Raw genomic sequence first — 25938 nt, forward strand, 5'->3', positions numbered from 1 at the left:
TTAGTTGCTATAAGACTGAAGGGGCCATGTTGATTTTCCTAAAAAGTCCCCATAATCAAATAGTATGTTCCAGTACACATTTTTAATCAGTGTAATCGTTTTTAGGTAATGACAAATGAAAATTAGTATTTTCTGAACCAAGAAATTCAAGAGAAAGTTTTAGAAAACTTGCAGCCCCAATTCCAGTTCTGGGAAACCGGAGCTACATTTTTTGTATTAGGAATTTTCCTTATTTATTATGCATAAGTATTAAAAAATTACAAATTGATGATCCTGCTGGCATCAGTTTGAAATGGAGGATTTCTCCCTTCTGGTTTATTTAGCTTTGCAGCCCCAATTCAGTTCCAGTGAGAGAGCCATGTTAGTATCTCACATCACTTCAAATATGAACCACTATAAGACAAATAACTTTGTTAAGACATCAAGATCAGTGTATGTAACACAGTTAAGGATTATGCACAGCACTTGCCAGGGTACCTCAAACACTACTGAAATATACATGATCTCTAGCACCCTGGGTATAGCACACACTCTGTCTTGAAGCCAGTCTAACACCAACATTGGTACTACTGTTACCTTGTAATAAAGGTTTCATAACATAACACATATACATTCCATAAAAAGCACACAAAATAAATTGTAGCAAACAATGAGTAATAAGTAAAACTTTCTAGAGTTCTAATTGGAGACAAACCTATTATAGGTTGATGGAAATACCAGGAAGTTCTCCCACCTCTTCCAATAAATCTGAATAACGAGGAGACTAGTTGCTTCGAAATAATTCTTGTGGTAAAAGTAATCTGATTTGAAAGCCATCTCAAGAGTTTCATATAAACTGAAGGTGTCACCAGTTTGGAGGTTACTGTTCACATGTGAGTTTATTTTCACATCTGTCAGAACATAAGAAAAGCCCTGCTGAATCAGCCCAAAGACCCATTTAACCCAGTATCCTGTTCCCACAGTGGCCCACCAGAGGCCTATGATGTTCACCAGCAGGACATAAATACAATAGTAGTCTCCCAAGGGGAGTCTGCAGCAATTACGCTGAAAGGCATATTGTCTCAAAGGCTAGGAATAATATAGCTTTTATGATTAGCATCCATTGATAAATTTATCCTCCATGAATCCATCATCCAATCATTTTTTTCTACTTCTGCATATGTATTTAATGTTAAGAATTTAGTACACATATTTACAATCAGGTAAAACAGTTGCTTTTTCTCAACTGTTCCACTGGACCATCGCCAAACCAGCTCCTTATATGGGGGAGGGAGGGGAAGAGAAAAGCCATCTGTAGCCCCCAAGTTCCCTTTTTGTAGCCCTTAGTTCCGTTCTGGCCATAACTGCAAAAAACAGCACTATTTCTCTGAAGCAGGAAACACTTGAAAACTGTGTTAATAATCATGTCACAGTTAAAAATGAAGGGAAACCCTCTCCCCACCCAATTGTATATGGTTGTACCCACTTTGCAGCCCCAAACCTTCAAAAGAAGCTAAGCTACCTCAAAAATTGCCCACCTATGCCTGATAGCATTTGTAGCAGAGTATTAAATTACAAAGAAATCCTTCTGATTTTCGAGCAATGAGAAGTCCTATTCATGGAAAACTTCATTTCTTAAACATAAAAAAACCAAAAGAGTATATGAGTCTTTGTACAGAAGGGAAGCGAAGCGAGTGGCAAGAACTTTTTATGTCTCTAGAAAACCAGAATGTGTGGCAAATGCTTCACTGAGACTAAGGTGCTCAGGTTTGGGGGTAGAGTGGTGTTTTACACAGTCAAACCCAGATAGACCTAGTGATTCATCCTTTTAGCAAATGAGGTATTTTCCAACCTCTTCAGGGCACTTCACCACACCCTACAATGAAAAAGCATCCTAATCATCTTCCTTCAGGGCTTCCAGGTGAGAGGAGAACCCTGGTGATTACACAATGGGAAAACAACAGGACTACCACCACTACCAGCAGCTACATACATACAGCTCTAAAATGCTCTTTCTTGAAATAGACTCTGGTCTTTGAATTTCAGGTTTAGGAGAATGAACTAAGTGTTGCTTTTTTCAGCTTGTAATTAATGGGAGTTGGAAATAAAACAAATGTCCCCAAATTAGAAAGAAAAGGCTGCTTGAGTGAGAAAACTGGAGCAGCCTACGAATACACCATCTTCCGTAAGGCACTGTTGTAACTAAAAGTTGTGATTAAAATGGTAATAGCAAACAAATGATCCAGCTCTTTGGTTTTGCTTACAACACACTGCACTTCTTTAGAGTTAATTCACACATCAGTTCAGGAGAGAACTGGTAGAATCAAACATCCCTTTACCTCTACTGGCCAGTAACATACGGGAGTCTTTCCTTTTTGCAGCTGCCACAGAGCAGTCTTTCGAACCTTGGTGACTCCAGATGTGTAGCCTTCAATTCCGGGAATTCCCCAGCCAGAATAATCACAGCTGAGAATTTAAGGAATTGGTCCTTAGATCTGGAGGGCACTGAGGACGACTAGTGCATAGAGTTTGGATAGTTTGCTAATCAGAATTGCTTGCAAAGGCCAAGGTAATCCTACAGTGGAAGTTGAAAGCTCGCCCCCTGCCCTCCCCCGCATGCTAAGTAGCAAACACTAACTGAACTTGATATATTGGTTTGCAATGTATGCAGAATAATCCCCTTGTTCCCAAGATCTGTGGGGATTCCTAATACTCATGTAGTCAAAACTGCAGTGCCAAAGCATAAAAGAGAGAAGTGTCCATAGGTCTGAGAAACTGCAGGACACATTTTAAAAATTTGCAAGTAGAGGAAAAGATGCTAAACACATGCTAGACAGGGAAAAGGAGTACAGAATTAACCCTAAGCAAAGCTGTTACTCAAGCACTCACTCAAATAGAGAGATACCCCACACTGGCGGGTCTCCCGGCCTCAATGGGCTAGCAAGAAAGGTCCAGATCACATGGGCTCAGCACCAGTAAAGTCTGTACCTTGAATGGCTTCAAATAGCCACTGGGGAAAGGTCTGTAAGCAGAAAAGCACACACACCCACATTTTGCTGAGCAGGAAGACTAAGCAGTTTCCCCCCCCCCCCTCTAATGGGTACTTTTCACATACTTTTTTCAGCCTCAGAGAGGGAGTGGCAATGATGTGATGTCCCCACTGAAGGGGACAGGACCAATCTGGGTGGGAGAATTACACACAATGAATCTTCCATAAGTCTATCACAGCTATTTAGAGTTTAACTCAACAACAACAACAAAAGCTTTCAAAATCACACCACTAAAAAATAAGTCACATATTTTAGCAATCATGGAGCCTGCAACCCTCTGCTGAAAAAGAGCTTTAAGTATTCTGATATTTTAGCAGTTTGTTTTACAGATCTGGCTTCTAGCTCACATGGTTTTTAGAGAGCATTTCCAAATGCTACCAAGCATTCCACATAGGTTCCCTTTGTGTCTTGTATTCTCTTTCTTAAAGGCTACGCATTCTTGTAAAACAATTTATCCATCCTTGTAGTGCACAAGCACTACAGAATTGAGGTCACAGAATTGAATTCCATGTTATTTTAAAAACCAAGTTACCATTTTTAAATCAACTCTGTTAAGAATATGTAACACAGTATGTATGTAATTCCCCTGATGAACTGCCAGCCAGCCCTGCCCCTATTCAGGATATTCTATTGTTTTCATCACTCCCCAATCAACTAACATTCCCTACCATCAAGAACAGCATTCCTGACTGGTCTGCTTTGGGCATCTTTTCCTCTTCCAGATTTTTTTTTTCTTTTGTTCCCCACTTATCTGCAGGTTCTCTTTTATACATCACCTTACATAAACAGCTGCAGTCAAAGAATTCCTTACAAATTTATAAAGACTCTAGTAGTTAGAAGATTTTATTGGCTGTAGGGGAAAAAAAAAGTACTGGCCAGCAGTCCACAAGGAGAAAGCAATTTTTAGGAGTAAGCTTATCAAAGAGGTACAAAAAATGATAAGAGACTGAAGGAAAATCCAGTTGGTACACTCCTTTTGGTAGCTATTGCTGTTTCACTTGGACATCAGATGAAGGATCAACTCCCATCCACCCCCCCTTGTCCAACCGGTTCTGCTTTGGCATGCAAGAATGAGCAAATATCAGAATGTACCTTTCTTGTCAGTTCTCTTTTAAATGAGACCAAGAAACTGTCACCATTTTTTTTTTTAAAAAGAGGCCTGAAAACAAAGAAGTATAGCATATGGAGTTGGAACTGAACTGCCAATCATTCTCCCATTGCATGCACTTGCCTCCACACTCTAACCATATGTTAAGCAGCTGGTTCTTATGTTCACAGGAGACAGAATAAATTCAGTGTTGTGCCCAACAGTCTCTGTAAGCATTTAATGATAACTGTGCAGGAAGTGGAGAGATGGTCAGCAAGAACCAAGGATCTTTGCATGCTTCAAACTGCTCACTTGTTGCCTACAGAAACATTCTGCATTCACACTGCATCTGTTTAATGTGATTTGCTTATTAGCATGATATGTGAATGAGAGTGAAAAATAAAGAGCAGATTGTTTTACAGCAGGACATCAGGGTTTCAAAGCCTGGTTTCTTGTTGGTTAACTGACTGCCGACTGTCCTTTCCTGTGAGGTAAGAACCAGAATATCTGGTTTGTCTGTGGTTTTCTCACTTACTCCTGGTTGGCGTTTGTGCCTCAGCCAAGCCCTTAACCGATTCACAGAAACGCAAGACAAGAGTAGCTTAAAATTATTACTCTCTATATTCAAATGATTCAACCTTTTAGCAAATAGGCCATGTTGAAAATAACTATCCACAACCCAATCCTCTCCATAAGTGCTGGACTATCATTCCTAACCATAAACTTACACTTATGGCTGATGTAATCTAATGTATCTAAAAGTTTCAAATATTTGCTTGGTGCTATAAGCAACCTGCAGAAAGCAACTTCTTCCTCCCCAGATTCATTCCCGTGATGACAATAAGCAATAGGCCCTGGTAATGTAGATGGTACCCATTCCCCACTTGTCCCTACCACCATGAAAAATGGGGAAAGTATCAGAGAAGGAATGATGCAATGACACAGACAGAAAGATGAAATAAGCTGTATGTAATACACCTGTGCTCCCCCCATGATCCCACTGACATTCCATTGGAATGCATTCAATCTATTCAGGGATGAATTTGAAGACACAGGGAATATAATCTACTGTAATTAGGAAGGTCAAATATTTGAATCAGAGCATGCTTACTGGGAGGCAATGTTCTTCAAGCACATGCAAATCAGCAGATCTTTACCATACAGGTCTGCACCTAGTGTTCAAAGCTGGTTTTTAAAAAGTGGAAGAGCAATATGCAAATCCCAGATATGATGCTTATGCTATATTAATAAAGTATCAAAGGGGAAAAAGACGACAAATAAAGCTCCCAAGAACAGAGCACAATCTAAGAATGTTTAACTTTACAGAAAAATGGGACAACTTAAAAAGGGGAGTGCCAAAGTAATCATAAACAATGATTTATGATTGGTTGGTTAACAATCATAAATTGGTTAACATACTTGTATATTTCACATTAACTGTAGTTTTGATGCTAATCTAGAATCAGCATAGTGTAGCACTCAAGGTATTAGATTATAGAATATCCAGGCACAGTATATCCAGAATATTCAAATCCCTGTCCGGTGACCCCTACCTCACAAATTGGTTGTGTGGGATCAACCGCCCCCACCCCAAACATACACATCTCTAAGGAAAGGCAGGATATAAAAACAATCAAAACAGTAAATAAATTGGAGCATCAGTTGTAAGTATGTTCAGAATACTGATGGTAACCCGTGAACAACGTAATTGTTCACCAGTTAATTTCCTTAAAAGTGAACAAATAATGAAAAACCACGATGAAAGTGAGTTTCTGGGGAGAAAGTGTGAAAACAAAAAAAGTTGTCAGTAAACTGGCAAGCAAAGCATCTAGCTTTAGAATAGGACTTTAAACTAGCTGGACTTGGCTGTCTATTTAAAAAGGACCAGAGAATATTTGTGCATCTTTACTAGTGTGCTTGGCTTTTCATCTGAAATCAGCACCAGGACTGCAAGCTTATCTCTACAACCTTGAAAACTGTAAACTGACATTCTTAGGATTCTGATGAGAATGGTCTGAAAGCAACACAAACTGCCTTGGGGCTATTCACATGCTCTGTGCTTGGTTTAGTGCACCCAGTCAAATGCCAAAATCATTTTTATTTCATATCTGGCTTTTCCATTTCTGCCTTCTCTGAAGCTACTTTAGCAGACATATGCCATCACTCACTTGCAAATAATCAACATTCAGATCTGAAATCAAAACCCTGGAAGATGCGGCTTCTGGTGAGGAATGGCGGACTGAGTGGTTGTGCCTGCGGGCTTAGCGGGCGGAGGTGACATCACTGCAACTTTTTTCGGACTCAGGCAGGTCCTCCTGAAGCCCAGAAATGTTTTCTGGATAAAGGAAAACACCAGAAATCACCCCATCTGTCCTCCAGATGGCTGCTTGCAGCCAGAAGACCGCAAACGGGACATCATCACTTTCTGAGCCACGCTGTAGCCTTAAAGGGACACTAAGATCAGCCACCTCATTTCGAGATCACCAATTTTTATATTTTTATTTGTATGTATGTATGTATGTATATGTATGCATACCCTAAGAGAGGCTTTCCACAGCAAGAAGCTGGCTCTCTTGGTGCTTATCATTATTTTTGGGATTACTTTTTTTTAAAAAATCTTTTTTTAAGTTTTGGATTTTGTTCTCCTCCCAAATATAAAGGAAGATTGAGAGTAAACAACTGTCTTCCTGCTATTATTTTTGTATTAAATTTGAAAATATTAGCATTTTCCTACACGTTGAGCTGATTTGAGCTTTCTGTTTTCACTACACATTGAGCTTCAGCTTTCTGTTTTCACTTTCCCCTGGGAACTGTCTGTTTATCTCACTTTTGCTTGTGTAAATACATTCTGGAACATTTTCATATCCTCCAATTTAGGTGGTTAAGCTCCTAGGGGGCGCCATAATCTACTGCATGAGACATGGAGGATTTTAAACAGATTTCTTCTGATTCTACCAAGATTTTATGCAAGATATTCAGGACATCATAGAAAATATGAGATTTAAAGTGTGCCATCAAGGTGGGGGTGTGGTGGATGAAACTGAGGAATTTAACAGTGATAGAAACGTTTAAGAGTGACATTGGGATTTTTATTGAGATGCTGGATGAAGATCAGATAGTGGACTTAAGAGAAATTTAAGCGAGAGAGAAATCTGCAAGCCACAAGTGAAATTGACTTTCTGGTGGAATGCCATGAAAAGAAGCTGGAATTTTTGAGGGGTGCAGTTGGGCTGTTTGATTCTTTTAAGAGAAAAGCTCTGTGCACACTGTGGGGATATGTAAATGCTCTGGTTTATTTTGAAGTGGGATAAGGGTTAAAGAATGTTTATTTGGCTTGCTTTAAGGGTCTGATTGATGTCATTTGCTTTTAAAGATTTGAATTAAGGTTAAGGTTTAAAAAATGTGATCATTTGGATGGTTTTAAGGAGCTGATTTAAGGTTACTGTTTTGAATTGCCCTTGTTTTTTGGGTTTATTAAGATTAAGATTATTAAAACTGTTGTATTATCAACTATGGTCAGGATTTATAGCAAAGAACCACGCTGAGACTGGAAGATCAAGCTCTAGTGTTTATTGTTCTACTCTACAAGACAAACTCCTGCTAAACTGAAAAGGCAGTAGCAAACTCTACTACAGAACCCCAGAAAGGGGGCGGTTCTCTTCTGGTCCTCTTGACTGGAAACCAAAGAGATTCAGTACTGCACATGTGTTTTTCCCCCTGGAGAGGGAACCCCTCCTCTTCACCAGCAATCTCCCTAGCAAGTATAATAGCAGACAATCTATGTGCTTTTTAATTTGATTCTTAATTTAGTAGACAGAAATGTACAGAATAGTAGTAGGAAGGGAATAATTAAATATGTGTTATCTTTTGAAGGGAAGAAAGATGTCTAGGGGATTATATGATTGATTGATTGATTTTAATATAAGGGGGAGGAGTAACTGTACTTTTTTATTAAGTGCCAAAGTTGAATCATTTATAGAAATATTGGTTTAATATAGAATATTGGTTTAATATACAGTAAGAGATTATGGAAATTTTTCTATATCCTTGCTGTTAAAAGTCAGAAGTCACATCTTTTTGAAAATTTGGAAAAAAAAAATCTCGTGTGTTTTTGCACCTTTTTACTTATTTTTTCCTTCTTTGTAGTTTTCTGGGGGGGGGGGGGTTGTAGTTTTTCTTCTCTTGAAATCTAATAAAATTTATTTTAAAAAAACCTTGGAAGATGCAGTATGGGCCAGAATGGAGCCATTTTGGGGAGAAAAAAAGTTATACAGCTGAAACTGTTAAGGGTACAAGCAAAAGCGTGTGCTGAAATAACAAAAGGCCAGTCCATGCATGCTGTGATATCTCATGATGTAACACCACTCCCTAGCACATACAGTTTTCTGTGTGCAAACACATTGTCCCCATCTCTCCGATCAAATATGGAACACAGGGATCTAAGAAAATTCCCCTCTATCAGATCAGATGATTTTTTCAGTATCTCAGGCAGAAGTCTTCAGGTTAAAAGATTCAAGTGACCGACAAGTGAAAGATATCAAGCATCAAACCTAGGAACTTTTAAAAAGAGGTTATAATCCCAGGAATTTCTCTGTACAGTACACAAAAATAAGACCATAAGCAAAATCTTTTTTGAGTATAAAACTACACTAATCCAACATAATGAAGGATATTGTCATCATCATCATCCACCTGCTTGTACCCAGGCAGGTATTCTGGGAAAAAGAATACCTGCCAAAGTCCTTAATACTGGAAGGGACATTCCTTCAGCTTTACCACCTTCCCCACTTTCAAATTTCTGACTAGGAACTCTTACACTGCCTGTTTTGACTTAGAAGAACGATCTAGAAGAAGCAGTTGCACCTCACATGAGCACAGCTCATAGAATAAAATCTCTGCTATTCACTAAAGCAGCCAACTTTTTTTCAGGCTACTTGCACGAGCCTGGAAGATGTGGCTGCTGTAAGCAGCTGACCTATTATAATTAGAGCAGGCACATCTTGTTTTCAGGCTTGTCCAGTAGCCTGGAAAAAGACCAGCTGCTTTCATAAATAGAGAGATGCTGTGTTTGTAGAAAGTTCATAGCACTACTTCCAAATCATTTTTGAAGTGTGCACAGCCCTCCTTTATAGACTTTCCTCTAGTTCCAGCACAGCTAAACCATGATTGGATCAAAAGATCTCATGTTGATGAAATAAAAATTCTGCAAAAATACCAAAGCAAGCAAGAATGAGAAAGAAAAGTGAATATTGTCTGTTACAGACATGGCAAGATCCTTGTTTCAGCAGTACATTTCTGGGCCCATTCCAGAAATAAATCTTTAAAACAAAGTATCCCAGAGCAAAGAGACCATTCTTAAGACGTAAGGAAAAAAAAAAGGATGCTCAAGCAATATGTAAAAAGAGAAATAATTTTGCATCAGCCAAGGTACAACATGATAAAAGTCCCATGTGAAACATATAGAACACTCTATTAAAGGCTCTAGAACTGATGCAATAAGCAAAATTAAACTCTTGGAGGCAGGAAATAATTCAGAGCGAAGAATGGCAACGCTGCGTAATTCAACAGAAACCACACAGCAGAACGCACAGGGAAATTCTTCTGTGGAAGTCCCACTGAAGTGAAAGGGAACAACCCAGTTTGGTCTAATGGTTAAGGCAACGGACTAGAAACCAGGAGACTGAGAGTTCTAGTCCCGCCTCAGGCATGAAAGCCGGCTGGGTGACCATGGGCCAGTCAGTCTTTCTCAGCCCAACTCACCTCACAGGGTTGTTGTGGGGAAAACAAGAGGAGGAAGGAGTATTAGGTATGTTCACCGCCTTGAGTTATTTATAAAAACAATAAAGGTGGGATAGAAAATAAATAAAAATATTTTTCTTCTTGCATTACTCCCACTCATTGCAATGCAGCCTGTAGAAAAACTTCACAGTGGACTATGCTCCTCTATACATTATCCTCAATATTAAGATGGAAAGTCAGTTGAAAAAGATGAGCAAGATTGTACAATCTTCAGAACATATACCATATATGAGAAACTGGGGCTTATTTATTTTAAAGAAATCCAACAGCAGAATGGAAAACATACTCATTCAACATTGCAGCACATTATTAAAATACATGTTAAAACCTGCATCTACTTCACTCCTACTTCGGGTTGGCAGAGCCTTTGTAAATGGGCCTGGTAAGCCAACAACAACAACCAAGGACACAAAGGGTGCTTGAAGACCTGCAGTGAGGAAGAATCCCTGCTGATCCAGAGAAGCAGCCTGAGATGTCCCACTCTCCTCCCCCATCACAACTCCTGGGTGATTTTTGAAAATCACCATTTTTGAAAATAGACCAGTTTGGTCTTGTGGTTAAGGCGCTGGGCTAGAAACCAGGAGTCTGTGAGTTCTAGTCCCGCCTTAGGCATGAAAGCCGGCTGGGTGACCTTGGGCCAGTCACTCTCTCCCAGCCCAACTCACCTCAAGGGTTGTTGATGTGGGGAAAATAGGAGGAGGAAGGAGTATTAAGTATGCTCGCCGCCTTGAGTTATTTATAAAAATAATAAAAGCAGGATAAAAATTAAATAAATAAATGCACTTTTTCTAGGTAAAGGAAACACCATGCAACACTGAAATAACTCTATCCACAGTAAATACAGTTTTGTCAGAGGCATGCAGTATTGTACATTTTACCCTGGGCAAGAGTCAGCAATCCCCAGAAGGCCCTCACTCTGCCACCTGCAGGGTTAATGGATTTCCATGCCTTCTCTTTAATGGCCTGTTAATGTACAGGCAAGGCCTTGGGGACAATTTAATACAGGATCATGATGGAAACATACTGTACCACTGCATCCCAAGGCATGATAATCTATAGCAAAGCAATAGAGCACCCACCCTAACTCTAATTTAATCAGGAGTATAAAATGATGTTAAATGATGCACATTTTCTTGTTCTGAGGGTTTGGGAATCCAGTGCAGCTTCTCATCACTTCATTTGCAGTCTAACAAAGCAAAGCACATTCAGCCACTCTAAGATGGTGATGAAAATTAACACTTTTTTTTCCTCAGTGGCTTCCAAGCGAAAACAATCTATTTTATTGATTTGACTTCATTTGATTTGACTTGATTTACAAAAATCACCTTACTCCAGAGGTTCTAATCTGTGACAGTCAGACCAGGGCCGCAACTAGGGTCTGTGTCACCCAGGGCAAACATGGATTCCGCACCCATTTTGGTGCCTCCCCCCCCCAGTGCAGCACCTGGGGAGCATGCCCCACTTGCCGCCCCCCCAGTTGTGGCCCTGAGTCTGACCATCCAGTTGTATCCAAAAATCATCTATAAGCATGGAAAAATTTAATCTTCCATAAAAGCAGAAGACGCAGAGTTAAGGGCCTACTGAAAGGCTTTGCTCTTATCATTGCTCTATCTCTTTTATCATGTTTTACCTTGGCTGATGCAAAGTTATTTCTCTCTTTACATCTCTGGGACAACACTAGAAACAACCCCACATTTTTTGTAACCCACTTCTTTATTTTTTTAGCTGAACAGTATAGACCTAAGAGATATCAAAGTCTGTGGAGGCTATACAGTTGTTGAGAGGAAAAAACATGGGCACCCCAACTCTTTGTGCCTAAAGAGATACGGACAGCCCTGACCCTCCTGCCCTTCCAGATGGCCATAAAGACCCGGCTATTCCCTAGGGACTAGGGGTAGGGTGTTGATGGGGCTTTGGCGGAGGTGGAGGTTCGCTTCGTATGTTATTGCAGAGAGGCTTTAGGAGCCCTTAATTTGGTTTATCTTTAATAGGCTGTAAATCTGCTTTTGTTTTTATCTGTTTGCCACCTTTACTGCCTTTGGTAGATGGGCAGCCATATAAATATATTTAATAAATGAATAAAGGCATATAAGCAGCAGTTTGGTAGCTAGCATACACATCAGAGGCCAAATATGATATAAATAAGGCAAGTTCAATTTGTCTCATAATGACCCATTTCTACACAAAATAGCTTATCTACAATACCGGACAATCGTAAAGAAAATTTAATTATATCCCCCTCCAGGGGTGCTGCTGGCATACAAGGCATCATTGTGCATAAAAGCTTTTAAAATATTCCAGCATAAAACCAGTATTTTTACCTTGCAACTGGTGCCTAATTTTAACAGCAGACTGTGGCAGTCCTGTCCCCCTCCCTGAACATACTAAAGCCTCTTCTCTGGTCAACTGATACTTCTATTAACCTGAACAGGATGGTCCCACTTCACAACATACAGTGATTATTAAAATGTTGTGAGATTGAAGTGCCTTATGTAAGAAAATGTCACTCATTCAAACCAGCAGAATCTCAGAAGAATTCTTCTGAATTGGAAACAGAGTTCTCAGAATTAGATTAAAAGATTTCTTGGTTCACTTGTTTCAAACGGAACAGCTCGTTATTCTGCCTATCAGAAAGAAGATGCCCACCACAACTATAAACTTTCTGCTGCTCCAGAATGACAGGGAAAGGAATATAAGATGTGAACCAGAAGTACCTAATATTATATTGTTAAAAACTTAAATAAGTAGGAATCAGATTGAAAAGTATCTGAACTATGGAACACGTATAATCAACGTACTGTAATCCTAGCATGTAGTTCTTGCCATTGTTAGCAGCTAGGATGCAGAAAATTAACCCCATCTCTGGTTACTTCCTGAGAAGTTATTGTTGGAAAAAGCATCTTCAATCTATAAGCCAATCAGTTCCAAGCTGGAACTCAAACTGGAGAAAAAGGTATTCTGGAAAGTGCATGTGAGGATGCTATAAAATGCCACTTAGGAAACATAATTTCAAGAGGTTTTCTTAAACGTACAGCAAGACAAACACACCCTTCAGATATAATTCAACTGTGGTATGGACATTTCATCTTGAAAAAGCCCCACCTTCACTTGATACTGTTTTCTCAGAGGAATGAGAGATCTTCTGCCATTAGTTTTCACCTAAGGAAGAAAATGCATCCTGGGTATAGAAGCTGACTTTTGTTAGTGCACATCCTCTGTAAATCTGCATTCTGAACCTGATGGAACCTCTACAGTTCAAGCCTTCCAAGTTTTAAAAGAATGGGAAGGGGGTCGATTTAGAAGGTTCACCCTATGTCTCAGTAAATTAGAATAGTGAAAGAACACCACTGAAGACTGCACCAAGCTAGTAAATTAAAAAGGTAACTGCATGTCTCATCTTTAGGCCTCCTCTTTTGTTTAGCAGGTATCTAAGAGATGGTCACACAGAGCTGGGAAAAGCAACATGGGAAACAGACATAGTTTTAACCTATGTACTACTCACAATCCATATTTTTCTAATCAGGAATCACAGCCTTGCAGGAAGTTGCATAAGTCCTCCCATATAACCAAGAAATGCTTAGTGTGATAGACACCTAAGTTCCAACATGAATGGCCTGATACATCAAGCAAGTTGCCAAGCACTTCAAGAACCTGTTTGGCCAGGCTTGCTTCAGGGATCAGATTTAAGTATTTCAAGTTACGTGAATCAGCCGCTCTGCAAAGGAGAAGCATGCTCAAGTGTTGCCAACATAAATTTTATACATGCTGTCTCTTGAGCTGCACTGCTTGTTACTCGTCAACAGGACTGCCTCTCTTGAATCTCTAAGCCTGCAGTTTGCTTCAAGAGAGCTAAAACAGAAGGATGTCGTTCATTGAAATACTTGGTCAAGCTAGCATTTGTCACAAGGCTGTTAGATGTAATCAGAGAACAAGCATTATTTCATAGATCTTTTAATCTGCCTTTTTAGTTGCATACCCTTCCCTATGGTGAGCTACAGCAATTCAGCAGTTAAAACTCAAGCACCATTTAAACCATTTTAAAAAACAATTAAAGACCAGCAAATAAAGTAGTTTTTAAATATCTCAAATGGGGGAAAAATTAACTGTCAATTACCATTAGAGAGACGAGATAGGTGGCCTGCCTTTAAGAGGATATTCCAGGTCTATGCAGCCTATGTGAAAAAAGGCCCTATCCCTGGCATTCATCAGTCTAACTGTTGTTACAACCCAGGCAAAGAACAGGACCTTGGATGCTGATTTGAAAGCACTGGCAAATATATGTAGGTGTATCACTTCTACTGAGAACTTGGTTCAAAACCATTTAGAGCTTTATAGGTCAGTACCAATATGTTGAATTGGAATACCAGCAGCACTGCAATTTGTTTTTTGAATGAATACACAATACACAGAAGGCGACCTTAGGCAGCTTTAGAAAGACTAGACAAATTTGTCAACGATAGTTATTAGTCTCAAAAAGCTGAACAGAATGTCCTTGTGAAGAACAGTGTAACTCTGAATATCAGGTAACCAGATAAACAGGAGATACTTCTGCCTTACTTGGCTGACCACCACTGGAGGGAAGCTGGATTTGATAGCACCTCAGTTTGATTCAAAAGTACTTGCGTGTGCTTTCTTAGCAGAAAGATGTCAGTTTTTGTACCTTTGAAAATGTGAGGATCTCAGAGTTTCTAGGCACTATCAATGTGCAGTCACATTTGAAAACATGCTAGCGAAGTACAGAAAAGGAAGTGCCAATGTTTGTGCATGCACACAAAGTTTTTGCATGTTCCTTCGTAAAACCATGATCCACTAGAGCGGTGTTTTTCAAACTTGGCAACTTTAAGATGTGTGGACTTCAACTCCCAGAATTCCCCAGCCAGGAGTTGAAGTTCACACATCTTAAAGTTGCCAGGTTTGAAAAACACCGCTCTTGAGGACGCAGATTAATGAGAAGTTGAAGTTATCTATCTTCCTTGCCCACCTTCCTTTTAGCCAACTGCTGTGCCATGGAGACCTCAAGAGGCTTTGCCCATGGCACACAATGCTAACTGAAACATGCACTAATATTTTACTTGCAAAAGAATCTTCAGTTCTAAAATCACTGTTAAAAAAATCAAATACTTAAAATTTTGAATTTGGCATTTGTTATATACTATAAAATGGAGAATCTTTCAAAGCTTTCATTTATGTTGTATACTTACTGTCTATAAAAACTGTGTTTTTGAAACTAAACTTTCATGAGAGGCCTAAAATATAGTATTAATACAGACCAAATCACCCCTTCCACTGGCAAATGTTTTATGTAGCATCAAGAAAGGTATAGCTATTTTTGCACTTAAAAACTAAGCCAACATTTGTTTTGCACATGACTGTTGAAAAAGCCAAGAACAAGACTCAGACAGTAAAGAAATCACAGATCTTTTTTACCCAACTAATTCCTAATTCTCTTATGCATATAGCCAAAGAAAGGAGAAAACAAAAATAAACAAGGAATATGGGTTCATATAAAACAAATCATAATTAAAACAAGCTAGGATTCAACAAACTGATTTCAAATTGAGTCAGTGTCTTTCTTTGAACATCATGCTAAAGCATGTATCTCACACACCACTTTTACTCTGGCCTAGACAAAAAGATTGTTTTTATTGTTCTTTCTTTTCTTCACAACTTCTGCCAGTTCACTTTTGTGCAGTCTGACCCTGTCTATAATTCTACTGGGTTCAATTGGGCTTCTCAATTTATAAAGAAATGTCTGGAGGCTGTGGTTTCTATTTTATTTAGTTACACATTTTAGATGCTGCAGGAAAAAAAACAGTAAACAAACACAACTCAGTTATTAAGTGCAAATTAGTGTTGTTTCCTTCTACTAAAAGGAAGGCCAGTTGGCAGCCCCAAACAAAAAAATTAGAAGGTGTCTCATGTGCATGAGAAACAAGATGCTTAAAGTGGATTATAGTGTTACATTCCTGTACTAAGAGAATTTACACATACAAGGTGAGAAGTCTTTCTCCAGACCCATAATGCCCAGGCAGACTTGCAGAGAAGTGTTCCTGGACTTTTTATTTTAGATACTACTTCAAGCAACAATTCTAACTTTTGGCTAAAATTTCTTGCTTGTATTAGCATTTGTCCTGCTTAGTTGCTGGTTTTGCTTGCTTTGCACTGTGTTGCCTAGATCTTATAGCAAAGCTTATCAATGCATGATGCAACAAGGGGGGTTGTTTTTGAGCTGGCTTGTCACACAGCCCAATGTTGATTTAGGGCTGAGAGGGAAGGAGTGGCCCAAGGTCACCCAGTTGATTTCCATGCCTAGAGGAGGACTAGAACCCAGGTTTTCTTGCTTCTAAACCACAATTTTAACCACTACATATCACTGTCCTTCTAGTTTTGTGCTTGGGGTAGGCAGGTGTCAAGCTGTTGGCCAACGTGCTAGATACATATTCAGATGAATATGAATCCCCACACTCAATACAGACCTGAGATTATATAGAAAATGCTATATCCTCATTAACTCAACCAGACCTTTATTAAAATGCTTGGTTCTGCGCTGACAGGTAATGTGTGCCATATGGGGAACCTGGAAACATAGTTTCCACTCTTTCTGATGGAAAAATCACATTGAAAAGATAAAGCCTGTTAAGCATGTTGTTTGTTTCAGAATTATATCATTTCTTTATATATTACCAAACAGTTTTAAAGGAACAAGGTACCTGATGGCTGTAATCTCTCAGCCAAGCAGCTCACAGAATGCACATTAGATTAAGTGAATCAGTAAATCAGAATGATTTATTTAAAGACAATAGCAGTAGTAATTTTATTTAGAAGTGTTTTGGAACTCCTCCCTCACTCGTCTTTGGGTTGTCCCAAAAAGAAAACATTAATATGCTTAAACATAAATTTACTGAAAGATGAAATGAATGAATTCCTTCATTACGATACATTCTGTTTCCTTCCACCTGTCAAAATTTAGCAGTAATAGGGAGAGTTGTGATAGACAAAACTGATCAACACAACTAATAATCCACTGTGGAGTGTTGTTTCAGGTGTTTCTGAGCCTGTTGTCTTTGCCAAAGATTATGTTCTGCAGTGTTCGTATTGTTCTATTTAAGAAGCTCAGGCTGGACCAGTAATGGGGAGCAGAATAAAGGCAAATCTACAGAGAAATGGCCCCAAATGAAGTATTTTCCCATTTGTAGGAGAAGGCCTTGGTTCAGGAAATTCACGTGTACAGGACTTTCAAGTCCCACCATCCAATAAGCTGTTCCAACAAGGGGACATACTAAAGCAATTGATCGTGCACTGGAAGGAACTGCTGTCAGGTGACCATACATGCTAAAAAGAGACACACTGGATTATAGCCCTGAAAGGGAATAGGACATGCTGTAAACAATCTTCCAAACACACATATTGATCACCCTTTTTTCACGCTGTCGTCTCATTCCTGGCTCTCACCTGTGCATGTTTCCATTGGTGGTGAAGGACTGATCACATACTGAACATTTATAAGGCCTTTCCCCAGAATGCACTAGCATGTGGCGATCGAGGGAACTTGCAGAGCTCAAAGACTTTCCACAGATGCTGCAGGAATGGTCTGTTCCTCCAGTGTCAGTGTTATGCTAAAGGAAGCAACAGATTTTTCTTTTGAGTTCTTCCTGTGCAGGGTCAAGGACATACTAGTCAATTGCAACCATCATTATCTCAGAAGGTTCAGAGCAACAGACTCAAATTAGCATGAAATATCCATTCCAGTTACGACTCAGCCTATAAATAAAATACATAGCAGGAAGCGGGGGTGGTGGTGGCAGGGGGAGCAAGAACTGCAGTGGGGAGGCATATACTTTTTCAACATCCTTAATTGATCACCATATAAAGCACTGATAACAGCTTTTCTTCCTCTCTGGAGCGTTGCATAACTGCTGTTCTGATCCATGAAACATTCAGAAAAGTTACTGAAATGATGACCAAAAGGATATAGAATGAGCTGTATGTGGAATGTATGTAACAGCTTTGAAAAATGAGCTTTATGGGCCAATTCAAATTCTGTGGGTTCATTCACATTAAGGTCCTAGGAGTACATAAGAGCTATAACTGGTCTTAAAAGTATTGTTTGGGAGCAGGTTTCACTGGCATGACCATCACGAATTGTAAATGGTCCTCATTCACCCCCCCATACCCAAAGAAAGAGACCTCTGTTCTATCACACAAGTTACAGCAGATCCACATAAAAACACCACACCAAAGCCTTTTCTGTGCATACGTGTGTATGCACATGCAAACATCTGTCCCAGCTGGGCCAGCAGACTCTCAAAAGTTCATTCAGAGGCCTCCCTACAGCAGTCTAAAGGAGAAGCTTAAAATACAGAACAGATTCCCACCTAGGCTTCCTTAAAGACTGCCAGGTGATGCAGATGTCTTCTATGAAATCTATTCTGCTATTCAACAAATAGGAACTCCTGAAGCTATTTTTTTTTATCCTTCAAGCTATTACAATAAATTAATATTCATTCATCTTGTTTGTTATGGAGGTATTTAAAGATTATTATCCTGCTATCATGTCCCATCCCAATTTTTCTTTTCTTTTGTCTAATTCATTTTTGCTTCTGACCCATATAGTTAGCTAAATTACTTGACCTATGGATCACTTGACCTGTGGATTTTGATTCCTTTCTTTTCATATGCCTTCCAAAAAAAATTGTATGCAGAAAAATAATATGTTCACTGATAACTCTGCACAGACCCCAAAGGGTTCATGCACAGATGGCAAAGTTAAATATAGTACTGTCTGCTCTAAAGCTGGGGAAAATTCTGAGTATTTTGGAGTGAGCAAGGGGACATTATTTACAAATATTGGATTCCACCACCAGCAGCTTCCCAAGTTTCAGTTTCAGCCAAAAAAGGGAGACAAAAAAGCTAAACTATAGCTTGGCTGTGACCAACTGCCAGGAGCTTTGGCAATCTAGCAGCCAATGCCCAAGGAATTATGATGTTAGAGAATAAAACATAATCTTTCCCTGGAGCATTCTCAGGAACAAGCTATGGTTGCTGTGACACAGCATTCCCTTAAATCTTAGAAAGATTTGAGATAGATTCAACCAAATGTATTCCTGAATGCCAAACAAGTAAATTTCAGCCCAACCCTAGTTGAAACTACAGCAGATTTCTGAAATTTCTGATCTGGCATCAATAGAGAAAGGAGGCAGGGGGGAAAATGAAGCAACAGCAACAGAGGAACAAAGACTGTGAAGCATAATTATCTTAAAAATCAAAATGGTTCAGAGCTGGAGAAGGGAGAGGCTTGGGGATACATAATGACAGCCAACATAATTGGGGGTTTTGGATGGAGAGCTAGTACATGTTGCTATAAGTTTATAAATAAATCTCCAAAGCAGAAATATTATGTTTTAAAATTACCAACTTACCTGACGAATATGCATGGTCAGCTGATGTTGGGTAGTGCAAATCTTTTCACACAGAGGGCAGGTATAGGAAGACTTGTCATCTTTTGTTTCCTGTTTTGTTTTTTAAAAATACAGATTTTAAAAATAAATGTTAATTAAAAGCCAAGTAATTGCTCATTGTACACATTTAAAAAGGAAATCCGAACGTTATAGTGAGGTTAAGATTATACTCTCTCACATTCTCACAGAGTGAACTCATGCAGAGTAACATGGGGAAACTGTTATAAAAGAGGCATTTTTTAAATTTACAATTTGGAATCTAAGTCAAAATCAAGATTGTGAAGGAAAAGGATGGTTCTTTCAACCAAGAGTGTTGTGGGAAGAGCACTACCATACCATCTAAGACTATGAGAAGAGACTTGACCAACCAGATTATAAGAAGCTCTGAAGCAGGAGTACAACAAGATCCACACACCTGTGTTCCTCAACATGGGTCTCAAAAGGTCATTATACTCAGCTGCCCTGTAGGAAAAAACCCTGAAGATTTTTCTGCTTTGTCCCTTCAAGGACAGAAATCAGGGACAACCTACTCAGAAGGCTGTCAACTGAACTCTTCCCTTCCTCCCCACAGAGTCATTGCCATCTACTATCCTAATCCTACAAATTTATAGGTCCTTCGTTGTAAAATAATATTCATTGTATTTTATTTTTTGTTTTATCTTGCTTGTAAGCCATTTTAGAGGATTTTTATCATAAAAGGGACTATAAATAAAGGTAATAGCAATAAATAAAATCCTACAGCTCCCAATATTAGAGGTAAAGTATTAATAGTCCTAGCCTTCATGCATCTGTCTAATCCCAGGGTCACCAACACAGTGTCCAGGAAAGCAACTGTGCCTGCCAACATCTCCCTTGTTGATTGCCAGGCTCCTCACCTCATCTGGTGTATATTTTAAATATATGTATTTTAAATTAAACAAGTGAAATATGACATATTGCAAAGCAAAGTACTGGCCACCTGTACCATCTTTACTTGCAGGAATGTCCTTGGGCCCAGAAATTTTCTTCAAAAATAAAAATGATGGACAGCTGCAATCCTGTGGCTTTGCTTGGAAATTTGCCCACCTTCCCAGAAAAAGAAACATCCATGGTGGAGGCAGGAGCAGGAGGAAGGGATCAGAGGAAGTGAAAGGTAGATTATATCCCTCATGGCACCCATTCCATGAATGAACAAGCTCCTCACTAGCCTTTCTGTGAGAGTACCCACAACATGTACTCAAAATGCCAGATGCACACCCAGAAAAATTAGGGACTCCTGCTGCAATTCTTTTTAAACTTATACAAGTTGGAAACCTTCATAGCATCTTGGTATTACAAAATCTATAACCTAAACTATTTGCTGCATGAAAGGAACATTTCCTTCTATCTATCCAGAATCACCCATCATTACAATCATTTGAAGACTCTAGGTTCTAGTCTCATGAAGTATTTCCAAATCAAATGTAACAGTCTATCTCAGGACTTCACTAGGTAGAACCCGATCAAGTAACATTATATCCCCCAGTTTCTCCATCTGCAATACAGAAATGACCCCAAACAAAAAGCGACAGAAAAAGGAAATGTTATATATTCTAAACATTAAGAACAGAGCAAGTTATATATAAGGAGATGGGATGGGAAACACCAAAAGAAAAATACAATACTATGTCATAAGGAACAATTTATTTAGCAAGCTTAAAACTGACTACTTCATAGCTTTCCCAATTACAGTTTGACCATAATGCTTGCACTGAACATCAGACACTTCTTTAAAAAATGAAAAAGGGACCCATAGGCTGCTAAATTAGAATTAGCAAATATATGTTTGCATCACTTCTGCATAACAAAGCACTGTAGCAGCCCCACTGGTGCTCGGCTGCAGAGAAGTCCCAATGATCAGCCATACCCACATGAGAATCATACCAACTAACTGCTGCATCTTATTGCTACTACTGTTACTGTTACTTACTGTTGCATTTCTCCCCTTGGAAGACAATCCAGAATCAGAGTTGAAATATAAAAAGAACCCTTCACCTGGTCCTGCTCTTTTTGGGGAAGATGCAAAGGAAAAAGCTAGGGAATAGAATGATTCCTGAAGGAGAGGCTTCAGTAGTCAAAGAGATTGGTTATAGGTATGATGACCAAGAAAGCAAAACAATTTGTGTCTACACAGAACATCCTGATTCATTTGTTATTTTTTAAAAAATGCCTTTGGGATACTGAATCAGACATCAACATTTCTGTCCAAGGGCAGAATGGAAACAAGCTAAATCATTTTCTCTTGCCCAACTGCCCGAAAGAGTCAATATAATTATCCACTATTTTACTGAAGGATCAGTTCACCACTACACCTTATCACTACAATTTTGATCAATCTGTTCATACACAGGACACCCAGTTCTACTTTAGCTTTTCCAGGTTCTGTCCACACTTAAACACTCTTTCTTATATAAGTCTAAGCTATTTCCTACATCCTAAAATGAGCTGTTCAATCCTTCCAGGTATACAGTATTATGAAAAAGATACTGCAGTCATTTTAGTAGAATGTAATCATAAATAGATTGAAATTTACTCCACATTTAAGTGTGGGTGTAAATTTCCATGAGTTTTAAATCTCTCAAAATACTAGGGACGTTTTTATCAATTATTCTCCCACTGCCTCTAAAACTTTATTATTATTATTATTATATTATTATTATTCTAAACTTTAGGAAGGGATCGGGCCTATTGACAATAGGGAACAGGGGCAGAGAGAATACAGGTACGTTGCAAGCACGTGTGGCATACAATGGTATGAAGCCAACTGCTATCCCAGACCTTCAAATGTTAACTCTTTCAAATTTCACATAAGTACAGCAACATATTCTGGTCTACTCTTGATAGCTCACTTAAAGAAACTCCCAATCTTCTCCTTTACACACTAGGCCTCTCTGTCACATCTCTGAGGTTGCACAGCACTGAATTTAATTTCCAAAAAGTGCTTGGGAACATGTGGGCGCACATGTTTGGAATGCCTTAAAGCAGTGCATGCGGCAGCTATGGAGGGCAGTTGCACAATCTCAGGAAAAGATGCGGCTGCTACAGGTGCTACACCTGTGTACCCGCACACTCCAGAGCATTTTTGGAGACTGATCCAAAGATCTGCCCAAATGTTTGTAATAGTTCACAATGCAAAGTTACTGAGCTATTTCCTTTCATCTATACCACTTAGACTTGGCTGACAGACGCAGTTTATAAATTCAGAGAGAGAGAGAGCGCGCGCCATCAAGTCATTTTTGACTCCCAGCGACCACATAGATAGATTTTCTTCATGACGATCTACCCCTAACCTGTTCTTTCAAGTCTCCCAATGGTGCACTCATCACCACTGAAATTGAGTCCTTCTACCTGACTGCTGGTCATCCTCTTCTTCGCTTTCTTTCCACCTTTCCCAGCAATAGACCTTTTTCCAGAGAGCTGGGTCTTCGCATTATGTGTATAACACACACACACAACACATACAGAAACACATCTACATCTGTTTTTAAGATACTTTCAAAGAAAAGGGTGTGAATATGGAATACCATTCACTAACACAGGAGTGCAAATCAGGCACATTTGGATTCCAGAGAGCATTAATTGTACCAAAGGTTTTATAGACTTTTAAGTACTTAGCTGTTCCTGAATTCTTTTTTTCCTCATAGTTACTGAAGAAATGTAACTAGTAAACCCACCAAAACTAAGGCAGCAAACTATTCAACTCAGAAAAGTTTCCAAGTAAAGTGAACATACCATTAAAGTACTTCGTTAGGATAGAATATAGCATACTGGATTTGGGAAATTCCACCAGCAAAATATCCAGCAGATGCTTCAGGTAGATTCATTACAAAATGGATTAACTGCAGTATCCATCCACTGTTAAACCCCTTTCTCATTATCAGGAGCATATATCATTTTTCTACAAAGTCATTTGAGGTTTTGGCTACCTGCAGACTTTTGCTTAGTAATCCGTTCATACTACTAGCCATTGCAATTTACTGTAGGGGTGTGTCCCACAAATTAACAAAGCATTCACTGAAATCCTTCTTTTTGCCTTTCCCTTAAAAAAAATTAATGGTGTGACATGGTGGATAAGCACCCCCTATTTTCTTTATGCACGGTTAAAGTAACACAAACACTGTATCCTCATACATTCCTATTAAAACACTTGGTTACACATCCTATACCTATTACTTAAGTTCTTCTCAAGGACCCCCAATTTCTAGCTGGTTCACAGAATAACCTTCAGGTGCAATGTTTCTTCTGCCATGCTAAATATTGTCCCAGCAGAACAAACATATGGGGAGGAAATATGTTTGTGCAGGCTTTCCTCACAGGCTACAGCTTCCTTGCTGAAAGAACACTGTCTATCACTCAGTGCAATGCCATTAATTGTTTGAAAGCCTTGTTTTCTAACATTTGCCCCTTTCAAACCAGCAAATTACCAAAGAGTAATTATTTGTCGCCTTGAAATCAAAGAACAAGATGCACAAGGCAGCTCAGTCAGAACTGATTAGAGCAAACCTTCAGATTTAATATTAGCCCGGTCTGAGCCATCGCCGGTGTGTTTTTAGCCCCTGGTCTCAGTTGCTTGACATAAACCAAACACACTGCATAGGCTCAATACCATGAAACAGGCTAGCTAAGAGGAAGAATTTGTTTGGACTCATTTTACAGTGTAAAATATTGTGTGTGTGTGTGTGTGTGTGTGTGTGTGTAAGTTTGCTGGAGAATTTGGACCGTGGCAGTACTGCCTGACTGGGCTGGAGCATTGCTGGTGAAAAGAACATGTCTCTGAAACAAGGCACCAAAACAGCAGCCAATTTGATAAGAAATCTGATTTGTTTTTGTGTGACCTCTGATACAGGTAGAAAAAGCACCCCTGGGAATTCTTGATCTCTCACATCATGGAAACCAATTAAAAAGAAGGGAATAAGCATTTTATGATTTTAAAGGGATATACTCCCTGAGTTGGATTAAGACCCTTTACTAATAAAGTTGCATTTCCTAGTTACGAAGTGATTTAAAAGCATTTTTAGCATGTAAGTTAATGGGCTCTGAACCAAATGTTTCTTATCGTAAGACTTAACAAAAAGGAACATTAACCCACAAAATAACCTAGCATCATGCAAGCTGCATTAAAAATAATTCATCTGGTCCAGGATTTTATCTCCAGGGTCAACAGGGGCAAATATTACAAGCAGGTCATGAAGCAACAGCTGTCCAATGTAGTTATACTGCCTGTAAATATGGAGATTTCATTTCTCTTTCTTGGAAAACTGCATCATCCCAGTAACACTGAGCAATACAGACTGAGAGCACAAGGATGGAATCAAGCAGTTTCACCCTTCTCTCCTTGTGTCAGGCATTTAGAATGCAATGTTTAAGCTTCAATGCAATCTTGAAAATGTCGCTCTCTCTCAATGAGAGGAGAATTGCTATCTGGTAGACTGCATCTGCCCTCTATAGCAGCTTTGTGGTAGGGATCACTAGCAAATAAAATAATGACTGTGGATCATCTGCTTATACCATTCTAGGTACCCCAGGCTGAGCAGCAGACCTACTTAGATGCCAACTTCTATTCTTATTGATAGGAAAGCCGCTCATACCCTCTCTCTGTTATTTGTTTGTTTGTTTGTTACAGTACAAGTATGTATGTTAATCCTGTCACATTTACTGTCTTGATCCAATGCCCAGTGAAAGGGCTGGTGTGATCAAAGTGGCTCTAAGTAAAGTTTCACACAAATGAGCCAACCAGCTCATCCACTTTTCTCCTGCTTTTCAAACAAAATGCTATACAATTGGCCAAGGGGGAGGAAATAGTCCAGTTCAGTGGCTACATCACACGTATCTCAAACCCTGGCAGACTAGGTAAAATTTGGGGTGAATATTTCAGGAAAGTGCTGCTCCCTCTGCAAAAGCCCTTCCTTGTGTTACTAGTTTCTCCATGGAACTACAGCTCCTGCTAACTTCCTGCACAAAGAAATATGGTCCAAGCAGAGTACCATCACTTCCAGCCTTGCCTAGTGTTTCAGTCATCCTGTACTTTCTCTGACTGGGGAAAACATTGGCTAGTTTGAAGCAGAGATGCCCTTGCAAGGAGTTCCAGTAGATACAGGCCAACTTACTCATAAATTGTTTCTTGTTCTCATGGAAGAAGGTACTGAGACATCTGAAACCCTTACAAAAGATTGGAGATAAGAAAGGATAATTCTATTTCTGTACTTCACTCATTACCAAGCCTTGCTAGCCAGAAACCTTGATTTTGGAGGTCCTTTCAGAGCCGCTGAATAACTGAATTCATCAGCAATGTGATTCCCATTGGTCTTTTAGAATACTATTTTTATTGCTAAATGAAGGAACATCAACATAGATTACAGGTAGTCCTCGTTTAGGGACTGCCTTATTTAGCAACCATCTGCAGTTATGATGGTGATGAAAAAGTAGCTTTACAACCAGTCCTTCGTAGGTCTGAAAAGCAAAGGAAAGCTGAAGTAAGATCATAAGCACGGTTGTGGTTTCCCTTAGCGACCACTTTGCTTAACGACCAAGTTGCTGAACCCAATTG

The 25938-nt window shown here is 39.2% G+C and overlaps 2 protein-coding genes across 5 annotated transcripts in view; one reads left to right on the top strand and one right to left on the bottom strand.

The window, feature by feature from the left end:
* PPP1R3G (protein phosphatase 1 regulatory subunit 3G) overlaps nt 1-25938 on the top strand; it is a 1059979-nt gene that overhangs the window by 819966 nt on the left and 214075 nt on the right. The window lies entirely within an intron of this gene.
* The window catches only part of RREB1 (ras responsive element binding protein 1), a 151835-nt gene that overhangs the window by 39244 nt on the left and 86653 nt on the right, over nt 1-25938 (bottom strand). For all 4 annotated transcript variants that reach the window (XM_063298866.1, XM_063298867.1, XM_063298865.1 and 1 more), the window contains 2 exons: nt 19335-19424; nt 17368-17531 (listed from right to left, as the gene is read on the bottom strand). In XM_063298866.1, the coding sequence (XP_063154936.1) occupies nt 17368-17531; nt 19335-19424 (254 nt within the window). The remainder of the gene's footprint in view (nt 1-17367; nt 17532-19334; nt 19425-25938) is intronic.

This window comes from Candoia aspera, chromosome 3, assembly GCF_035149785.1.
Source record: "Candoia aspera isolate rCanAsp1 chromosome 3, rCanAsp1.hap2, whole genome shotgun sequence".
Classification (NCBI taxonomy): Eukaryota; Metazoa; Chordata; class Lepidosauria; order Squamata; family Boidae; genus Candoia; species Candoia aspera.